Genomic DNA, 20,779 nt, shown 5'->3' on the forward strand with positions numbered 1-20,779 from the left:
GCAGCATCTCTCAGGTCTAGTTTTCTGCAATTGAGTTGGCTCCTGGCATCTGTGACAGCTAAAGGACTCTTCATACTCAGTTCACGCCTACTGGAACTTTAAACAGGCTCTTGAATGACACAGGCTTTTCTGATACTCGCTGAGAAGTTCTGGCTAGCTTGGTGGAAGATACCACCTATGCCTACACATAGAACTGTTGGGACATATGGAAAATGCTTGCATGGATGGACCAGCTACCACCCAGTCTTCACCAGTGTATGGCAGGAGAGGTGAGATGTGCTTCAGTGCTTCTGAAAACAGGACAAGTTCTCCTCCTGGACCCCTCGTTTAGGCTGCCTTGTCAACTCTGACTGATCATGGATTCCTTTTCTTTTCCTCCACATAGAAAAAAAAGGTAGGAAAAAGCATATCACATGCATCCTAGCACAAGAGAGGGTGGTGCGTTTCACTTCCTCAGTTTTGACTGACATCAATGCCTACAAGGTACTGCTAAACAAACTGCCTGCTGTTGGCACAAGTATCCCAGATAACAAGGATCCAGCTCATCGCCCTGGACAAATTCACAGCAGCCCTTGACTCTTCATTGCAGGATGCTCTTAGCTCAGAATCCATTTGCTGGCTGGTCCACATCACTAGGATACAGAACGGTCTCATTTTTGTACACTCCCAGTGCCTACGTTGTCAGCAGAGAAGGATAACATCAGGCACACATACTTAGAAGTGGTTGGTTGGGGTTTTTTTCCCCTCCTTAATTTAGCATGGGCTTTAAAATTCTAACAGAAATCTTCTAACTGCTGCTGAAGACAATGCTAGAGACTATTACAGCATTCAAGGCCAGATTCTAGCAAAAGGAAATCCAAGTACTATGTTAATACCATAACTGCCTGCAACATCACAGGACTGAAATGAACAATATGCAGAGAAAAACAAGCTTCTCAAAATGAACAGAAACCAAACAACAGGATGTAGAGAAATTACTTAAAGGATTGAATTTCACATAGAAATTAGAGTTGCTGGATTCAGTCTTTAGCCTAAAAGCTACAGAGTCTGGAGACACTCTTCAAATACATAAAACAAGTTGCAAAGAAAATGGGAACAAGCTGTTCTGTAAGCCCACAGCTAAGATAAAAAGAGGTTAAGATCAGCAAGGAAGATTTAACTTTTCCTAATATCTACCTTAATGCTAATAACACCAAAGCCCTACAAGAACTTGGAGAGGAAGGATAATCTTTATCATTAACAATTTCAGAGCAGACAAGCCTCTGTCCTGCTACGTGTGGTCCAGCTGATCATGCCACAGTGTGGAGTAAAAAAAAAAAAAACAGATGAGCTTTTGCTTTCCACTCAAGGATTTCAAGATTTCTACCACTGCTATTGTTCAGAAATCTTCCAATCAAATATCTGAACTTTGGAGTCTTTAACCACAACTGGTTTTTTGGCCAATCATGTTTTTGCTACCTCATGTTCCTATTTGTACAATGAAGTGAACGACTTGCGAAGCTTACAGGTTTTACAGCATCTGAAAGCTGGTTTGACAATGCAACCTCATGTAAAAGGGAAGGAGGAAGCAGATTTTTCTTCCTGCTACTTGGCTTAAAACCACTAACAGCTCTTGAAAGCTCACATTTCTACTCCAGTTGCTCGTGCATATATTAGCCTTAAGCATCACAGCAAAGTTGAAAATATATTAAAAAAATCATTTCATCTTTTGAATATTGATTTATGTTGTAATTAGCTTACTCCTTTTCCAAATCTCCTTCCCTAATCTCCAAATTACGCAGAAGGTCTTTCTGCACGGTTAGACCAAGAGACAGGAGGAACAGGCGCTAGGTCCCTATACGAACAGCGGGTTACTAACTCAAGGGCCAGAGAGGCATTTGGGGCAGCACCCAAGGCAGCGCTGACTGGGTCGAGACAGACCGCGCTGGGACGGGAAGAGCGGCTCGAGCACTACTCGAAGCAAGGCGCGCAGGTTGAGAACAGCACGCGTACCCAGACAGGCGGGCAGCAGGGGCCGCAGCTCAGAGGCACTGCAGCTCAGCGGCACTGCGTACTGACAGCTTCTGCTCCAGCAGACCCGTGCTCCGGGACCAAAACTCTCTTCAATGTGTGAGGAAAGTAGCCGAGGTTCCAGACACACCATGAGAGGTAACTCCTGCCTTAGCAGGCTGTGGCGCTGTAATTGCCAATCCCTCTGAGAACACTTTTACTTGCTAAGAAAGATCATGGGCATGTTTTTCTGCACCCCTCCTCACAACACTGCTTGACTTGCATTCATAGTCATGTGCCAAAGCTGGAGCTCAGCCTTCTCATTCCTAAGTAACTTCTGAAATAATCTTGACAGGTAACTCAAAGTTTGAGTTGCACACTCAGAAACTACTTAAAGGAAGTAATCTCAATTCTTTCACTGATGCCTACAGTAGCTGTACTCAGTAGACACCTGACATTGAAGAATACTAAGCACATTTAAAAGCAAAACTGAAATGAGCATTTACTACAAGTCATTGTTAGCATGCTACCAACCAACCAAATACAACTTCAGCAGGCGCATGTACAACCCTGTGAGCTGTTTCAGATCTGAAGTTATTTCAAACTACAGCTTGTCAGGCAAAAATCTGTACATGGTCCTCTTGACTTACGAGTAATAAACCTAACAGATTTGTGCCTGCACAACTTTACTGATTTGCAAAGAAAAGATGCACAGAAAAGTCCAAACGTTTTTACAGAACAGATCCTTTAAGGCAACAATTACCACCCTTATCTCTCTTGTGATGAGCACATGGATAATATCATGCTGAGCCATACCTGTTACAGGTAAGCCAATCCCAGTAGCAGAGAAAATATTGCTAGTATTATTGCAAAGTATTAAGCATTCATTTTCACTGAAGGAATAAAACACATTCACAGTTCCTTTCCTTTAGCTGGGGGGGGGGGGAAACAACCCAACTTATTTTTTTGTTTAAATCTGATGCAAATTTTCTCCTTTAAAAAAAAAAGAGTTCTGAGTTGACACTGTCACACAAAAACTGACACTTCAAGGTTATGAAGAAACTAAGTTTAATCTAAACCTAGTTTACAGTTGCATCAGAGGAAGAACAGTTTCAGTCTTTCCAATAAACAAATGCAGCAGAAGCTGTGTCTGTCAGCAAGTAATTCAGTATGATAGGAGTGAAGCCACAGAATCAAACCGCTGATGTTCAGCCTCTATACCTACAGTACGTACAGCCTGGAAATGTGAAGGCCAGGTTTAGTCTGATCCTCCAGACATCCTGAACGCATAGGTGGTTTCAAGCTGCCTGAAGGAACCACTGCTGTGCAATCGTGGCACCGTTAGGAGCTGGCGGGCATTTGGTTTCAGACCCAGAGCACAGATCCTGGTTCAGAGTTCTCCCAAGGGAGGTGAGCTCCAGAGCACCACAACTGCCGCCTCAGCCAAACTAGTACCTGGCAAGCGGCGATGGGAGAGGCATTTACTCACAAACTACATCACTGCTGTAGATGTGGCTGGAGTCATCCCCTGAAGAAGGGACATCTATTAGGATGCTCAGTCTCATATGGTACTTTTAACCCTGGGCTGAATGACCATTTGCTAATGAACTGCGTGGCATTGCTCCCAGCTGAACCAGCCGGCAGAACTGCTTTCAGCAGGCAGAGCATAAGAAACAGTAGTGATGTAACCAAAATTACAATGATTTTAGCTTCATTCTACCTACAGTATGAATTAAGACAGACATACAAAGAAGGGGCTACTGAGGAGAAATTGAAAGCAGAATTGTCACTCCTGTTGCAAATGTTCACAAAGAACAATAGCTTACTTGCATAAGTTAAAAATTCCTTTGTATAAAGGAGCACTGAGATGCATAAGATGTATTACATTTCACAAACGCAAGCATTTTACAAGTCCATATTACAAGCCATAATGTCTAGTACATCAACATTCCACAATACAAAGCTTATCTTTATATTTAAAAATAGAATATAAACAAATAGTAATTCACATTAAGACAATCGCCACAGCAAAATTTTAGAGAAAGTGCTTTACCTACACAAAATACCCTAAAGCCTACCAAGCAAGCTCTAAAGTTCTCCAATTTACAAGGGTTAGGGGTAGAAACAAAGAAAGGGCAAGTGACATCCAAAATTTTGAGAGAAATCAAGAACTCCAAATGTGCCATGTGCCTCAGCTGATACTCAGGTCAGCTTCATCTGGGGAGTCATTACCCCTAAACATGATACAGCATACCATTTTGAAGAAGTAACAGAACAGTTGATTTACTTATAAGTTGCTTTATTGAAGCTATAACTTAATAAATTTGATGTTCAAGGTGTAAAATTATCTCTCAGACTGAAAATTAACACAACAGGAAAAAAATAAGTAATACAAATCTACTTATGTCACCCTACTGGTAGACTCAAACCTGTAGGATGCTGTTCTTTGAAGATAAGGAATTAAGACTATCACAGGCCTGAATAAACAGAGAGGGAAACACAGCAATAGAGTACTTCACAGTAAAATACCTCTTTATTAGGAATATATTTAAAATTAGTTTATTTCAGGTAAGAAAAATAGCATTCTGACCTTTAGCCAGTGCTGATTCTGGTCATACGCAATATTCTAACAGCTAGAAAAGTTATGTGCACTGTTGTTGCCCACTAACAGTTCTCCCAAGTGTTCATTCACTGTCTTTTTTTTTTCCTTTTACCTTATTCTTAAATAAGTTGAAGAAACTCTTCAAACAAGGTTTGTTTTTAGATCTTAGTTAAGATGGACAGACTGGCTTGACAGTGACTCAGCATCTATTACTAGCTCACGTACAGCTTTTATAAGCCTTCTTTTAAAGAACAATATCGTTCGATAGCTGATCCACGAAGACAATTAAGTGGGCAACTCCCCAGGAAGACTGTGGAAGAACAAATCCCACTCTTCTACTATACAGTTTAGTACTGTACAGTAGCAGCAATTTCAAGAACTTCAGTTAATTCTACACCCCTTTTTAAGAGAGCAGTGAAGAACAGAATATAGGGGTATTGCTGTTACAATTCAAACAGTAAACTGCTTTGTGTGTACATTTTTATACTCAATACAAGTTTAGACTCTTTCTCTTGCTATGCTATAACTTAACAGTTTAAGGTAATTAATTGGATCATGCTGTAAACAAAGATATAAAACCTTTGCGTAAGCTTTACTGGTTTAGGAGTGTGCAAAAATACCTGCCTTCAAAAAAAAGCTGTTTAATTTTCCCATCATGAGCACATAATTAGGTAGCATATTTTAAGAAAAGATTTTCATCCAATTAAAAATGAAATCTATGCATTTCACAGAAGCGTTATAGAGCATTTGTAATGAAGTCTGTGTTTTTAGATACTGGACATCCATTTTCAATGTGATGTATCAGACAGGGAAAGTATTCTCCAGACAAATGTGTTATTTTTGGTCTTGTAATTTCTTCCATCCTCTGTAGCTAATATGAAGCTAAAAAGATACCTCTTCTAACTAGACTTCCATAGGTATATGTTTCTTCGATGCAGATGAAAATACTGGATGATGATATTACAATAATCTCCAAATACACTGAGAATAGCCAATAGGCCACAAGTTTGTGGCTGTTTTAAGTAGTATTTTAAAAATATATAGAACCACCAAAAATAGACTATATCAGGAAGCAATCTGATACTCAAATAAATAGAAAATTTGCATTTTAATGTCAATTGAATTTTAGTACATTTCAATCCAAGAAAAAAAATAAACTGACAGACATAGTAATGAGTACAGGGTTATATATATTACAATATGCCTTGTTATAATACATTTGTGGCTTTATGATAAAAAACCTCAAGGGCAGATGGAATTTGAGCTCGTTTAAGTAATTGCCAGGAACAAAGCATTAAATGCATTTCTGAAATAAGTACTTTTATTTAATTTCAAAATCTTAAAACAGCGTTAGACCTTGGCCTTTTCTTCAAAAGAAAAAAAAAATTAGTTACCACGGAGCTAGCCAAGTATTCTGAAAGGTTTAAACAATATAGAAAATGCTTTTCCCAATTCTACATACAATGAAAGGATAGATGAGTTCAAAACCAGCACCTATGGCTAACTCCATGTTGATCTTGACCTAGAAATGCACATTACTGATCTCCACCAGGAATCCAGCAAATTTTGGAAGTCATCCATTTCATATGAAAGCAAGAGAAAGGGTTATCATATGTAAAAATATTTTTCAAACTGTTCTTAATGTGTAATTGAAAACTAAAGGCATGGTCTCTTCATTATAAAAAAATAAAGGTACAACAGAAACTCTAAAGGAAGATATTCAGCTATACTGAAGTTGCAACCCTCTGAAAAGAAAGAAAAAGGAAAAAAGTCAATTAGCTAAGCTTTGTGCTCTAACGAAACTACTTACAGTGATTTTCAATGGCAAAAGCCCATGCTGACTGGGTGATTTGACAGTTCCAAATACTTTTTGTAATAATTTTTATTTGTATACAAGGACACTAAAATGATCCAGTCATGCAACGTTCACTTTAAGCATTCTGCATCTCTTTTCCAATCTTATAGCTAAGGATCTTGTTCCAGTCAATCTTGGTGCGGGTAACTGGCAATTGTCGACGTAAGGCCTTGAAAGTAGTGTCCGACATAGTCTGATAATTCTCACTGATAGCAGTCTGTTAAACACAAAGTCATACAAAACAAAGACACATGAAGAGCAGAACCAGGGTGCTATATAAAAAGTTAAATGATTGAGTAGTCTTACCTCTTAAACAGGCTTAATAATAATATGCTAAATTAAAATACTATTTTATGAAGGAAAGCTGTTAGATCTAGATTGAAATTATGCAAAGAAAATTAGAGCGACAGATGCAATAAGCCTGACTGTAGCTTAGGTGTTTCAGCAAACCACAGTGTGGTTAATCAGCAGCATTAATAAAGTGCTGATCAGAGTTAGCTCACACATCATTAATTTCAGACACTGAAGTCTTCCACTGTTTTTCCTGTAGAGATGGTAGAGTCAGTCCACAACATCGTATGAACTTTAATATAATGCATATGATACATACTTTGTAAATTTTTATTAAAGAGTATTTTTTAAAAACTGACAGAACATGACGTCTGAAATTTGCCTTATGTTCAAGACCCAAATGAACATGAATCCACTTCTACAGAGGATACCTAGAACAGTTATACTTTTCTAACCTCACAATGACTAATTGAGATGGATACAGCCTACAGTCATACCTTAAAAAGCTGTCTAACAGAGTAGCCTCTGAACAGAATGTGTACAAGATTTCCATTTAAGGCATGCACTAATACTGAAAGACATCAGAATTGCTGATATTTGATCATGCTAGGGACTTTTCTGCTCTCAAAAACACCAACTTCTAATGTAACAAGTAGGTGAGTGCATGCAATCACCAGAAGGTATGGAAAGGAAGGACACAGTTAATAGCAGCATATAATCTATTTATATTTGTATGGAACTGCAGTATTTTAATATCAAAAGCTTGCTAATTATAGAATACTAGCTTTGGTTAAGAATATGGTAATGTTAGACATGTGAGTAAGGAAATAGTGTTTGTTTCCAACATACCTGATATTCGTTTTCTGCAGCCTCTACGATTTTTATAAATTCCTTCGCTGTCTGGGCTTCATTCTAGAAAAAGAGAATTTGAATTAGGTCTGATGTTCAGCATGATTCTAAGACCAGCTGGATTATATTTTTTCCTGTAGTTATGTGAGATGTCAGATAGACCCCATGAGAACACATGACCATTTAGTGGCTAAACCAAAACTGAACAAAACATTCATCCAAAAGGCATATGTCACATTACTATCTTTGTATTATTATTATTATATTAAAAAACCCGCAGCACAACCGCAACAAGCAAAAGATTACCATGAAGCTCATTAAAATATTTTGATTTAAAATCCTATGGTATGATAAAAAGACATATGGAACAGAACAGCATTTGGAAACATGACAATGCACACACACAAGTCTCTAAAAACATGCAAAGTATGGATATTAACATTATCAATGTTAAATTCCAGTACAAATTCAGGGAAACTGAAATAACACCAGCTAACCCAGAAGTATGCAGAATACAGCCAAAAAACCAAAAGAAATTTGTTCACCTCTAAACACTCTGAATCTGGAGACTAAGCTGAGGCAAACACTAGACTTTATACACCCAATCTTCTGAAAACATCCCCAAGTACATCTTGCAAAAATGAGGGTGCAATACACCACAATGTCCAAATTTCATCATGATTGATAAACAGTTTCTTGGCTTTGGGCCTCATCCTTAAGTATGCATGTGTGTGTTTGTTTTAAAAATAAAAAATGACCTGTCACTCAGTCTGGAGACAAATTAGCTGAAATGCTCCAAAGAAGTCTCACGAAGGAAGCGAGGGTTCATGAATTTCAAAACTTCCAACTTAGTGTTGGGAGACATTCCTAAGGGTGCTTTTGCAGAAGCTGTTGAAAGTTAGGAGCGTTCTTGCCCCACGTGATCCCTTGTTTCTACAGAGGCAAAGACTGGGAGAAAGCTACAGCAGCTTCAACTACAACTGGTTCAAAGTATCAATGAGACTGCAGCTAGCAGCTGTGAAAGTGCTCCTGGACACTGCAGAAAGATGAAGGAGGAGGTAGACACCAAGAAGAATAAATGAAAGGGTATTGACTTTTCAGTGAACTGAGGCAGTGATTTCAAAGGCTCTACTAATGAAAGGAAGAATTCAGGGGTATGAGGTCTTATTTGGCTCAGAGAAAAATTAGGGCTAAGAAAGTAACCTTCAGCAAAATTATTCATAGTTCTAGCAACAAGAGAGCTCTTCAGTCATTTACTTCAGTTGTGCCCATTGCCGGTACAAAATTGCTTCTCTGCCAAACAACAACAAAGAGAAGTCGTCGGGGTTCCTTTTAATCTAGTTACCATTCCTTTGGTGTGAAATAAGAACCTGTATAGCATCTGCCCTCTATGAAGCTCAAAGCCAAGGCTAAAAACTGGTAACCAGTAGCACACTTGCTTTTGTTCCAGCAGGAGGCAGGAGAGTTATGTAAAACATGTTTTCCTACTCATCATTACTAAATTGCGGAACAGGATTAAGTTTCTTCCCAATAGAAAGTGAAGCAAAAGCTTTTGAAAGGAGAACTTCTTCCACACAAGAAGCTTCCCTGAAGCAACTCTTAGTTGAATGAAAGACTAAACAGATCCCTATGCTTAGAGGATAAGAAGTAATTTTATATCTAGAGCTCCAGAAGCGTTATCAGTTGGCACCACACTCCCCCATTCTTCATGGTGGTATTGCAACTGAAGATCCAACAAGCCTTGCTTTATATTAACAAACAATGTTCTTAATTGATGAATTGAGTTTTTGAGCCAAATTGGTCACCACTAGTGATTATCATTAAAATACTTCTACTGTTCATTTTCACAGTTTCCCTTTGCCAGTTTAGCTGCACTGGCTTAAGTTTTATTAAAGAACACTCCAACAGAAAATCTTACTGTTCATAAACACAATCTCCAGTAGGCAAGAGGAGCATTATTTCGAAAGCAGTAGTTCATGTTGCAACATTACCAACACTTAAAGGATACATCTGGTACTACTTCCAAACAAGTTATTTCTACTGTCTGCTCCTTACTATAATCATCCATTTGGAAAGAAGTTGAAAAAAAATTATGCTTTAAAAATAAAGTGTGTTATGCTTCTGAAGCCAAAGCATCCCTGAAAGGGCTTTTTGTACAGAATAGCAAAAGGCTGACAGCACCAGTTACAGACAAGCAGGAAAGGAACACTACTGCTTCTCAACTGGTAGCATTTGTTTGCTATTTTCACCATAGTGGTCTTCTCCCAGTGAGCAAAGGAGGCAACCTCCTAGAGACTGTACTAAAGTGGGTTGTAACAACTCAAACCTCCTTCATATTCAAAAATTAATTCTATAGGTCACTCTGCAGACTAAAGTTTAAATACAACAGAAGTGTAGAAAGACTGACAGCAAGCTAATTAAAGCTTTACAAAGTTAATTTAGCTTATATAAGCCACATGGAAGCATACATTAATTTTAATTTTTTAACTTTTTTTTTTAAAAACAGTAACTATATCTTAGGTTAAAGTAGTAAATACAACATACAAAATATTTAAATGAGAACATTAATTCCCATTCATGCAAAAGAGCAAATTAGCCTCCAAACTTCTCAGTTTTTTTAGGCTTGCTTCTCTTCTTAATTTAAAAAGTCACTTCAATATACACACTAAGGTCTTTAAAGTTCACTTACAGAGACTGTTAGAGAATCTTGTATGTCTTTATGGCTCACCAGCTGAACATTACCATCTTCATAATAGTGAACCTACAGAAAATTAAACAAAGAACCTCATATAAAATGTTACAGCCCAACAACATACAGAAAAATCAAAGTACTGTAGTATTTATCATAATAACAAACCTATACAAATCAAACAAACACACATAAAATGTTACGGGATAATAAAAACAAATAGGAAACCCAAAATGTTGTAGAATGTAAATATTTTTTGAGGGGGAATAGTAAAGAACCTACTCTGGAAACATTTTTGTGTTGATGTGCCTTCAGTAGTATTTCATGCAAAAAAGTGTAGAATCATAGAACTACAGAATCATTTAGGTTGGAAAAGATGTTTAAGATCGAGTCCAACCATAAACCTAACACTACCGAGTCCACCACTAAACCAAGGTTTTGATTAATATCATGAAGAAGGTAACATACTATTTATGTGACCTTACTAGAAACTCTTTAAATGGTGAAGGTATATTTAAAATGAGAATAATTTTGGCAAGGCTTCAGGGTACTGTGAAGTTGTTTTTTGCTTCACCCAAACTGTTTTCTAGAGACAGTACAACATTAAGCTTCCCCTTCTAGATCTGCCTGGTTTTTGTATGTTCCTCTATTAAATAAGGCTCATAACAAAAGCTGGTTTTTATCTAGACAAAGGAGCTCTTTGGGACAAAGCTTGCCAAGGTTAGATAGCAAAGCAGAATGAAATCTGTTTACTCTTGACATGTTATATCTACAGAACAGCTTCCTCGATTATTTTGCAGGTGGAGACCATCAGTAAAACTCTACCCAAGCTAACTTTAGTACTTTTAAATTCAGTTGGGAAGGATCTGAAAACATTCAGTTTCTAATGCAACTGTCAGAAAACTTAAAAATAGGAAGCATATATAAAGTTTAAGTAATCATTCACAGTAACTGATACAGAAGAGTTATGCAGCTCACTGACACTGAAATAGGTAACTTCAAAGACTTTTTACAAATTTGATAAAGTCAACGTAGCTGGCATTATGAGGAATTTGAGGCATTTGTGTCTCACCCTAATAGACAAGATAATATTTTAATTTGGTGATTAATGCACAATACTACAATTTGATATATATTATCATCATACCGTCTGCAACAGACCCTCAATTTTATAAACAACAACAGAGAAAGCATGACAAAGTAAGACAGCAATACCTAAGCAAAAGAAAGGTTTCCTATATGAGAAAAACATTATTTCCTATGATTCATCTTACATTGTTATTTTGCTTATTGTCAAATACTTGTTTTTCAACAAAAGGTATCATCCTAACCATAAAATAAGCTTCTTTCCAAATCAAACATCACTGGGTGAAACTTCTGCCAGCCTTTTTCAATCCACTTCCTAAAACATGAGAAGTGCTTACTCAGTGCAAAATTCTAAGACCTCCTAATAAAACAGCAGAACAGCAGAGAAGTATAAATCTCCACCCTTCTCTGTCACAATCCACTGCAGAGGACCCAAACCTCCCCTGTGCTCTGAGGCCAACATCAGCACGAACATCTTATCTGTCTCACTGAGTCACATTCTTGGCAAATGCTCAGGCCTAAAAACTCAACAGGGATGAAGAGTCAAATCTAATTCTGGGATATGTTATATATTAAAGAAAATATGATAAGTAACTGTTCTGTACTATACCTCACTGCTGACATCCTTCTAGAATGCTAGGTCTGGGTTCAGAAGACTACAAGAAGGATGATGTTTATGAACAGAACCTCTTGGAAAGGTTAACTAAGGAGGGATGAGAATAACAAATTATCTAAGATATAAAATTAGTACACTTATCAGTTGTTTTCCATGCACAGTTGGAGCACGTCAAGCACCACAGGGACTTAAGTTTTTGTAAAAGACTTCTGTTGCAGTTTTCCCCTTACATATAATTAAAAGAAAATTTAAACAATGGAAGAGATTTAGACAGTTGAGAGTCTCCTATATTATAATTTATTAATAGAATTTAAAACAAGGAAGAAATTGTGCAAGTGACCTTAAAAACACTGAAGACACCTGAAGACAGGAATTTTCCCTAACATATTCAGAAAAGGTCTTATCAGAAACAGGGCAATGGTCATATTGCTGTCAAAAAGATTCTGCAAATAACACTGAAATTTCAGTACTCTGAAATTTCACTAATGTTGTAGTGAGTTCATATTCTATAAAATTATTTTCCTCCCTAAAAAAAATTAAAGCATTTTTGTTTGTTTGGAGAGGGGAAGGGAGAGCACTCCCACATACACTGAAGAAATTGTACACAATTTCTAAAATTTTGAAACTAAGTTCAAAATTCCTTGGTGAAACAAGTAGTTCCTATACAAACAAAAAAATTTAAAACTTGTCATCACTTCCAAAACACAGACTCTAATAAATGTAAATAATGTCTTGATTAATTATGTGAAATAGTAATAAAAGACAAAATCAGCTGGTGCCCAAATTGACATACCGATTAAAACCTAAATTCCCTATTCAGGCTATTTTCTAGGCTAGTGAGCTAACCTAATCTTTCCCAGAATTAGGTAGACACCTGTCTCTAGAAAATCTCTTAAGACATTTAACCAAAAGTACATGCTGTGGAGAAAATGCCAGTTTTGCTGCAAGATGGATTTCAGTGATAGTTTACTTAGATTGTCTCAAAGTCTTGAGAAGCCTAGAAGTTATTTAGGTTATTTACCATGACCATCTTGATCTGACAACATAATAATGGCTGTCCACATTTTGACTATCATTACAGTTGTTATAGAATTTGCCCCAGAATGAGAAATGAGATTCAGGCTCCCTGCTTGGGTGGATCTGAACACATCTACCACATCCTAAAATAACTTCCTAAGTCTCAGGCTATGGCTAGAAAAACATTCCATTGCATCTTCCTTCTGTAGTCAAGTCATTGAGCAGTAGGGAACTGCAAAACTCATGGAGGCACAAAAAGAGCAGGAAAAGGGAACTTGACTCTTATGTCTTGTAAAAAATTAATGAGGTACTACACTGAAAGCTAGACTGCACGAAGACTCTAGTTCCTGATCCCAGAATTGTTTTAATGAACTCTTGCAAAATATGTATAGACATTCCAGGGAACCAATCCAGGAAGTCACATCCCCCTGCCTATCACATGACAGTCAGACTTCCTTTTGTCTCAAGATTTCTGCATTCCTGCTTGGACAGTATCTCCTTTCTGAATGCCCTAAAGCCAACAGGAAGGGCAAATTCTGAATGAAGATGACCGGGATTCAGAAATTTTAGATGGTGGAATGACTGAAACCTAAGGTTTCCACCTTTCTGAACAACAGGGTAGGTAACATGGAAAAAAAATCCTGCTATTATCAGTAAAAAAGAAAAAAGTTTACTTCAGGAAGGGCCTGCCCTAGGGAAAGGCTTGTGCCATTGTGAATTCAAGAAACAGGAAACCAAAGAGGTATATGCCTAGCCGAGGTGAATAAACCTTCTGAAGTCTTCTGAATCATTACATTAAACACATATTTTGTGTTTGTAATGATTAGGTACATATGCAATTGAGTCGCTAACGCTTAACTGAATGGGCATCTCTGCTTTGCTTATTGGGTCCCCAAATTCTCTTAGAATACTTAATACACTGGCCCTCGTCTCCCTTGATAATAACCGAAGACTTTACTGATCAGGATACAGTTTGAGATAAGCATACCTGAATTTTCAAGATGCCAGCCACTTGAGTGGTTGAAGGGGTGATTGTAAACTTCCATTCTGACCTCCATCGGCCATTCCTTTAAAAAAATAAAAATCAGAGGTCACCATAGTGGTAAAGAAAAAAAACTAACACCACAAACCAAACCAAACTATACAACTGATAGTCAAACAGAGAATGAAACATGCTGAGTAACTATACGTGCACAAAATCTTTCACTAAAGATTCAGCCCCATAATCAGTCAAGAAGAGAACAGTTTCCCAAAATATTTACCCTCAGTTCTGGATACGGACCAAGGAGACTTATTAGTAAGGACTTTTTAACAATAGGACTCAACTTCTGAAAATACCTAAAGCCTCCAATGTTCTTTCCCTCCTTTATTATGAATTAGGTATATATAGTCAATATTTTGTTTCTGGGACCTGGATGACTTGCTGGATCAGCCAAAGTGACACTTCACATCAGGCTAATAAAAACTTCAACATTAAAGAAGCAAGACTTTCTGCTACACTGAACTGTAACTAGGCCTTTCAGCTCTTCTAGCATTTGTGTCCCAGGACAACTATTTCCTTCCAGTTTCCTTCCACAAATTCAATATCCTCGCCAAATTGCTTCAGCAAGTTTCAAACATCTGGAAAAAAGCATGAGGGGATTGTAGTTTCACCTGATTTCTTTCCTGTAGAGTAGACATTTTCTAATTTAGTTATGAGGTTAGTGGATTAGAAGGTTAGTACATTAGAGCTATATTAAGAATGCACTGTGGCTGTCTCTCAATTCTTTCCTCCTTTAAGTGCAAAGGAGAAAAGAAAGCTGATACTATGAGTTCCCATCCTGCTAATGTTAGGTGTAGATTCCAGGGCATTCAACAAGGGGAGGGAAAGAGATAAAGACTAAGATTAACACCTACTAATGGATCTATATTGGCACATCTTAGATACTAAGAACATTAACTCAATTATAAAGCTATTGGTTATTATTTCAGACAATATCCAAATTTCAGATTATCATTGAAAATTCAGACTAAGGCAATTCAGAAGCTTGTTGGCATCTCTAAGAAAACTGAAAGGTTCACCCAACTCAGTGACACTAATGCTACTGGTAGCCTTAAAACCAACTCATTACTTATAAGAAAGCTTATGTGCCAAAACACGTTTTAGGCACAATATTAGTTTTTAGATGCACGAGATTCAGTGACTAGCTAACAAATTTGTTTGCTGCTTAGTCACTTTGTGGTCCTTGAAGTTAAGATGACCACAATGTTTCCACTCTGGAATATCTTGTTTGTCCTTAAGATGCTATTTCAAGAAAAGAGTTCAAGTTCAGAAGCATCCTTCTGTAGGAAACGCTCTATGTTAAAAATGTGTCATTACTTTATTTACCTCTGTTGACTTAAAAATGTGAAAGAAAAGGAACGTTAGTTAATCTCTCACAAAATATTTTAATAAACCATCTATCCTACTTATGTTGACAGTATTTCAGAAATTCATTGAACATTTTTCTTTGGCATGTACTGGTTTTCTGTCATCCAACAAACTTGCTTTCATGTCAGGTTGCCAGACTTCCAAATGCCTAAAAATCTGGGACACCTTGAGAATAAATACTGACTGTGGCTTGGGCTGGATATCCAGACATACAGCTGGATAACTGAAGAGCCTGGTTAGCTTTGAATCTATTCCTCCATCCCCAAATCCTCCAAACCAAAATGCATTTATTAAAACTTGCTAAGAATGAGAATTGGTCTGACTATCCTCCTGTACAACTCTTAGAAACATGGTCAATATTTACCCATAGATGTCTGACCATAACTTTATAAAAGAAAACTTTCAGGAAAGATTTTCTCCATCTATAAAAGGTTGTTGCATATCTGTTGTTGTTCTTTAATATAATGACTATGATGTTAGAGTAACTATTTGGAATACCAAAACTCATTCATACTTCTGAACTAAAAAGAAAATCAGTATTATTTCAAGTTACTTTTAATATCGATGTAAAACATGCAGACTTGATTAGTCAAGTTTAAGTCAGTAGGAAAAATTATTTATTAACTGTGCAAATTCAATTAAAATCTATGGAACAGTGTACTGGGCAAATCATTTAACTGATAGACACACATGCTGAAATTACTATGCATATGTAATATTCACCTTCAGCATCAGAAAACAAAAACTTCTGCACTTCCATTCATTACCCATGGGACTACTAAATATAATTTCAAGCAGATGCAAAAGAGTGAATAAAATAATAATAATGAAATACGTTTCTTCAGACAACTGCATATATTAGCTATCTTTAGGAGATACTTCCTTAACCCAATTCTGATACTGTGACATTTATCTCAACTCTGGCCAGTTTCCTGCAAGGAGATATCCAAAGTTCACTCCAGACTGCAGAAAACATCTTTCAATCAAGTACAGGGGGGAAAAAAAAAAAAAAAAAAAAAATCAAGCTGCTGTTTATAAAAGCTCATTTCATCCAAGATCACCTTTATCTACCTCATCTAAAAATCAATGATTCGAGTCCTACAGTAAACTCATCTTTGGTCACCTTCCTTCTCCGAGATGTGCAAACTAGGAGGTGCTGGTTTTATTCTGTCAGTCACAAAGGAAGCAACACAAGCAGAAGCAACTGTATAGGGAACACAGGCTTGGTTATTGGTGCTGGTGTGATAAACTGGAAGAGTCATAAGGAATTTTATGAAGTTCCCCAAGTTCTGCAAAGGAGACACAGACGTGCAGCCTGCCATCTTACCACAAAGGAAGAGATTTCTACATAGTTTTGGCAGAAAACTTGGGGTGGGGTGGAGGGAGGAAAAAAGTCACATGTAAGATGTGCATGCACCTGCTTCTCCGAGCTAAGGATTATCAGCGCAGCAGCACTAGTGCAGTTATTCGGTTTGCTGTATTTTATAGTATTTGTATCCATACAGAAACTTACCAAAAATTTTTTGCTTGGAACTGATGGCTCTCTATGCATGCAATAATGGTCTGCTGTCCATCAATTGTTTTACCATACACCTTAATTAGAAATGAAAAAAGAAAACCAAAGAAACAAACACCAACAAAAAAACACCAGAGTTAAAGTTTCAGTATTTGTCCTGCTCAAACTGCTTAGAGATATCTAGTTCTGTTATCGTTACACAAACTATAAAATTTAATTTTATAACCACTATGGTTCTTACATAATATTCAGTACATGAAACATTAAAGTGTGTATTACAATGCAGAAAAAAATTAAGATTAGAAAATCCAAAGGTCAAGCATCTTAACTGAAATTTTATATACTGCAAACTCATTTTTCTGCAATTACAGGAATTTTGAGCCTACAGCAGTGACTGCTGTGACAATACATATTACCAGCTGGTTTTCAGATATCAGTTATTCTACAACTAAGTGATGATTTAAGCCTTTACAGACTAGCAAAAAGGCGATTAAAAGGGTGATTTTGGTCCTCTGTGCTGCTTTATCCTCTAAAATCAACTACTACTAAAAATTATCTCAATGAACATGCAATCTGGTTTCCTTTACAGAAGCTGGAACTCACCTGACTGCCTGGGAATCCAATTCGACTTGTTAACTCAGCAACTTTTTTTTTTTCCTTCCTTTTTTTCTCCCTCTAGTTAATTTTTGCATCAGGTTAATACAAAGCACAGGACAGCTATCATTAGATGAGTTTGACTGAACTTTAAATAGTCATAGGGTTCCTAACAGCAAATGAACACTATTTTGATCCAGAGTGAGAGGCTTTACTTTAAGAAGCCATCAAAACCCACAGATTCTGGTGCTAAGAATATAGCATGGTGATATATAGGGGACATGATGAAGAGAAAGTTTTGTCAGTAAACCAAGCCAAGACAGACATTTGTATCTTATGGACCTTATTTTATTCTTAAGTAACCAGCCAGGTAGCCAGGATCAACGGGATCAACCTGCAGTAGTCTACAGAAGGTCTTAATGCTTTAAGAAATTTAAATAAAAATTCTTCAGAACTGAGAGTTAAGTCTTCACTATGACCTGCAGTAACCACCCACTAGGAATCCAATAGCTGAAATATTAAAACTTCTGAAGTCTTCCCTCATTTCCCTGTATGAAACCTTCACAGGACTAAATTCTTTACAGTTGAAACTGTCTATCTTTCTGTTTAAAAAGAGTTAAATTTTTATTTTAGATTCCTATCTATAGTGGTACAGCGGTCATATAATTTAGTACTTACTGTGCAGACACCATTTGGGTAGTGCTCTTTCACATATGCTTTCATTGCTATTTCAACTGAATTTCTCCAGGATTCTATAGCATTTTCAACTTCATGGGGTCTAGGATCAGTAGCCTCCTTTCTTAGGTGATCAAATTTAAAAGAAATCTTGTTCTTGGGATCCAAAAATTTTCCATTTCCCAAATCACCATGTTCTGTTATCAAAACCTGTATTATGAAATTTTAATTAATAAATTTGCTATTGAATAAAGAGAAAAAAATACCATGCCCAATATAGTTATATCCTACATTTAACTGGAGCTTACTCATATCCAAAGACTCACATGTTAAACAAAATACGCATACAGCAAGACAGGACGAGGCTAACACAAAACGCTGACTCAGGAAAAAAAATCCTAAATCTTACCATCTTACGGCAACAAACAATGCAATATAGAAATTCACGTCTTCTGGTACTAAAGATGGAGCAAATTATTTCTACAGCTCCAAATCAGGTCTGACTGAATTCAGAACAACAGAGAATGAAATTTCAAGTTCTTTAGATGCCCTAAATGATTAACTTGTGGAACTGGTACTACTAGAGGGCCATAATGTCTATATTTTGGCAGGGAAGATGCATTTCTTTTCATTTTCTTGCCAAGATATGTTCCAATACCAGAACATCTTTAACAGTTTAAGGAACCTGCAAGTATTTCATTGTATTCATACCTGTTCATCGTAACCGTCAATTTTTACTGGAGTAAACTGGTCCAAGTTGTACTGTGCAAATGCACTACAAGAGAAAAAATACCACCAAAAGCCTGCATCAATCACAATCTTTTTCCTCAGTAGCTGTAAGAGATTTACATAATAGCTAATAATCTGGGCAATGATGCATCAAAAATTATATCAATGCTTCATTATCTAGCAAGTCCAAATTCTTGGAATTACCTTGGCTCATTCAGTGCTCGTATTACAGATTCCAACCACCATTACACAATGATTTATGTTCAAAAGTAACCTGATATAGACAAAACACATCAGTTTCTATGGGTTACTGTAAAGCTTGAGGAACAGATAAAGTTTAAATTCTGCAGGGATCCAGCCTGCTAAGCCAGACATCTCCATTCTTACAGATGAAACTAGTTTTGGCATAACATACAGTAGGTGTAATGTTTTGATATAAAAGTAGGGTCTACGGAAGCAGTATCTTACAGATGTTCAGTGCCTATAACATCTACCAAGAAACAAAAAAATTAAATGCAAAAAGGTAGAGACTAGTTCCAAAATCCAAGTCACCCATTTCCAAAAGAGTTGCTCTAATCATTAGGATACAATACAGACCTCTGCCAAGAATTTAATCTTGATCAAAGATGCACAACACACATAATAGGGTTTTAGTTGCCAAGCACACATCTTTTTAAATGAATCAGTGACAGTCTTACTGAAAAACGTCTTGCTTTTATGCAACTGAGTATGTGGCATCTGGTACTTACTGGGCTGCTCCTTCCCTGAGAAGATTGTCATTATTAAGCAGCAACCGAACGTCTGAAAGGAGATATTTACAACATAAAAGTACAGTTAACTCGGAAACTTGTTTCAGTCACATAAATGTCAACAGACTGTATAAAACAAAAAACCCAAACCATCCCATACCCACACAGATTACTAGGTAGGAAATATTACTTCATATTTCATAATTTTGACTGAGCCAAACGAGAAGAGAAGTATGGAAATGGATCCCTTACAACACAACCTGGTAAGCAGATATAAGCCATATTCTACAGGCTGTGTGACAGCTCTAGGAATCTGTCAAACTAGTTTTTAGGAAGTTCTGAATGAGAACAGCACAGGATTCAAATGAGTTCACTTTTAAGATGCAAACTACCAAATTCCTCACACTATACTGATGGTAGTGGTTACTGTATTTTGATGACACTACTAGGATACATGTTGTACTTTTTATTAAAGCCTTACCATTTTTGCTCTCATTCCTTAATAACACTTAGTAATCAGGGCATAATATATCACAATACCATTTCTTCTACCACCATACAAGAAACATACAGGTATAGAACAAAGTCATTACTCTCCTCAGAATAACTTCATATTTACTATGCAGTAAATTGTTATTTATACACGACTTACTGACTTATTTACTAGACAGTATTTTAATAAAAAATTAATGCATTGATCGTTAACTAGTTGATCATTAATCTCACTGTAACATTTTAAACTCTTTTAAAGATTCTCAAGATATCATGCAAGTGGAAAAAAAAAAAATCCAGAATATATTTGAGGTATTTTTTTCTTCAAAAAAACCCCAAAACACAAAACACTCAAAACAAACAACAAACACCCCCCCCAACCAACCCCACGAACCCAAAACCCCCCACACCAAACCAAACAAAATCACAATTTACAGAATTGAAATTTAAAGCTTTCCTCTCTCTTTTTTAAAGAGGTCAGTTTGAATCTCCTTGAACACTGGTCATGCATTTATGATCAAATGTTTTGTTATGTGTTTTCAAGTATATTATACTCCATTATTGAGCAGGTAGTTACAACTATGAACTAGCTTAACAATAAAGTTTATAGCAGTACTCCT

At 36.7% G+C, this 20,779-nt stretch overlaps 1 protein-coding gene across 2 annotated transcripts in view; it reads right to left on the bottom strand.

Moving 5' to 3' along the window:
* Positions 1-5,680: 5,680 nt before the first annotated feature.
* Positions 5,681-20,779, bottom strand: part of CAPZA2 (capping actin protein of muscle Z-line subunit alpha 2) — a 31,333-nt gene continuing 16,234 nt past the window's right edge. For both annotated transcript variants that reach the window (XM_054835083.1, XM_054835093.1), the window contains 8 exons: positions 19,668-19,719; positions 18,901-18,964; positions 18,193-18,399; positions 16,918-16,997; positions 13,983-14,061; positions 10,276-10,347; positions 7,587-7,649; positions 5,681-6,663 (listed from right to left, as the gene is read on the bottom strand). In XM_054835083.1, the coding sequence (XP_054691058.1) occupies positions 6,523-6,663; positions 7,587-7,649; positions 10,276-10,347; positions 13,983-14,061; positions 16,918-16,997; positions 18,193-18,399; positions 18,901-18,964; positions 19,668-19,719 (758 nt within the window). In that variant the 3' untranslated portion in view covers positions 5,681-6,522. The remainder of the gene's footprint in view (positions 6,664-7,586; positions 7,650-10,275; positions 10,348-13,982; positions 14,062-16,917; positions 16,998-18,192; positions 18,400-18,900; positions 18,965-19,667; positions 19,720-20,779) is intronic.

Source organism: Grus americana, chromosome 1 (assembly GCF_028858705.1).
Source record: "Grus americana isolate bGruAme1 chromosome 1, bGruAme1.mat, whole genome shotgun sequence".
In the NCBI taxonomy this organism is placed as follows: Eukaryota; Metazoa; Chordata; class Aves; order Gruiformes; family Gruidae; genus Grus; species Grus americana.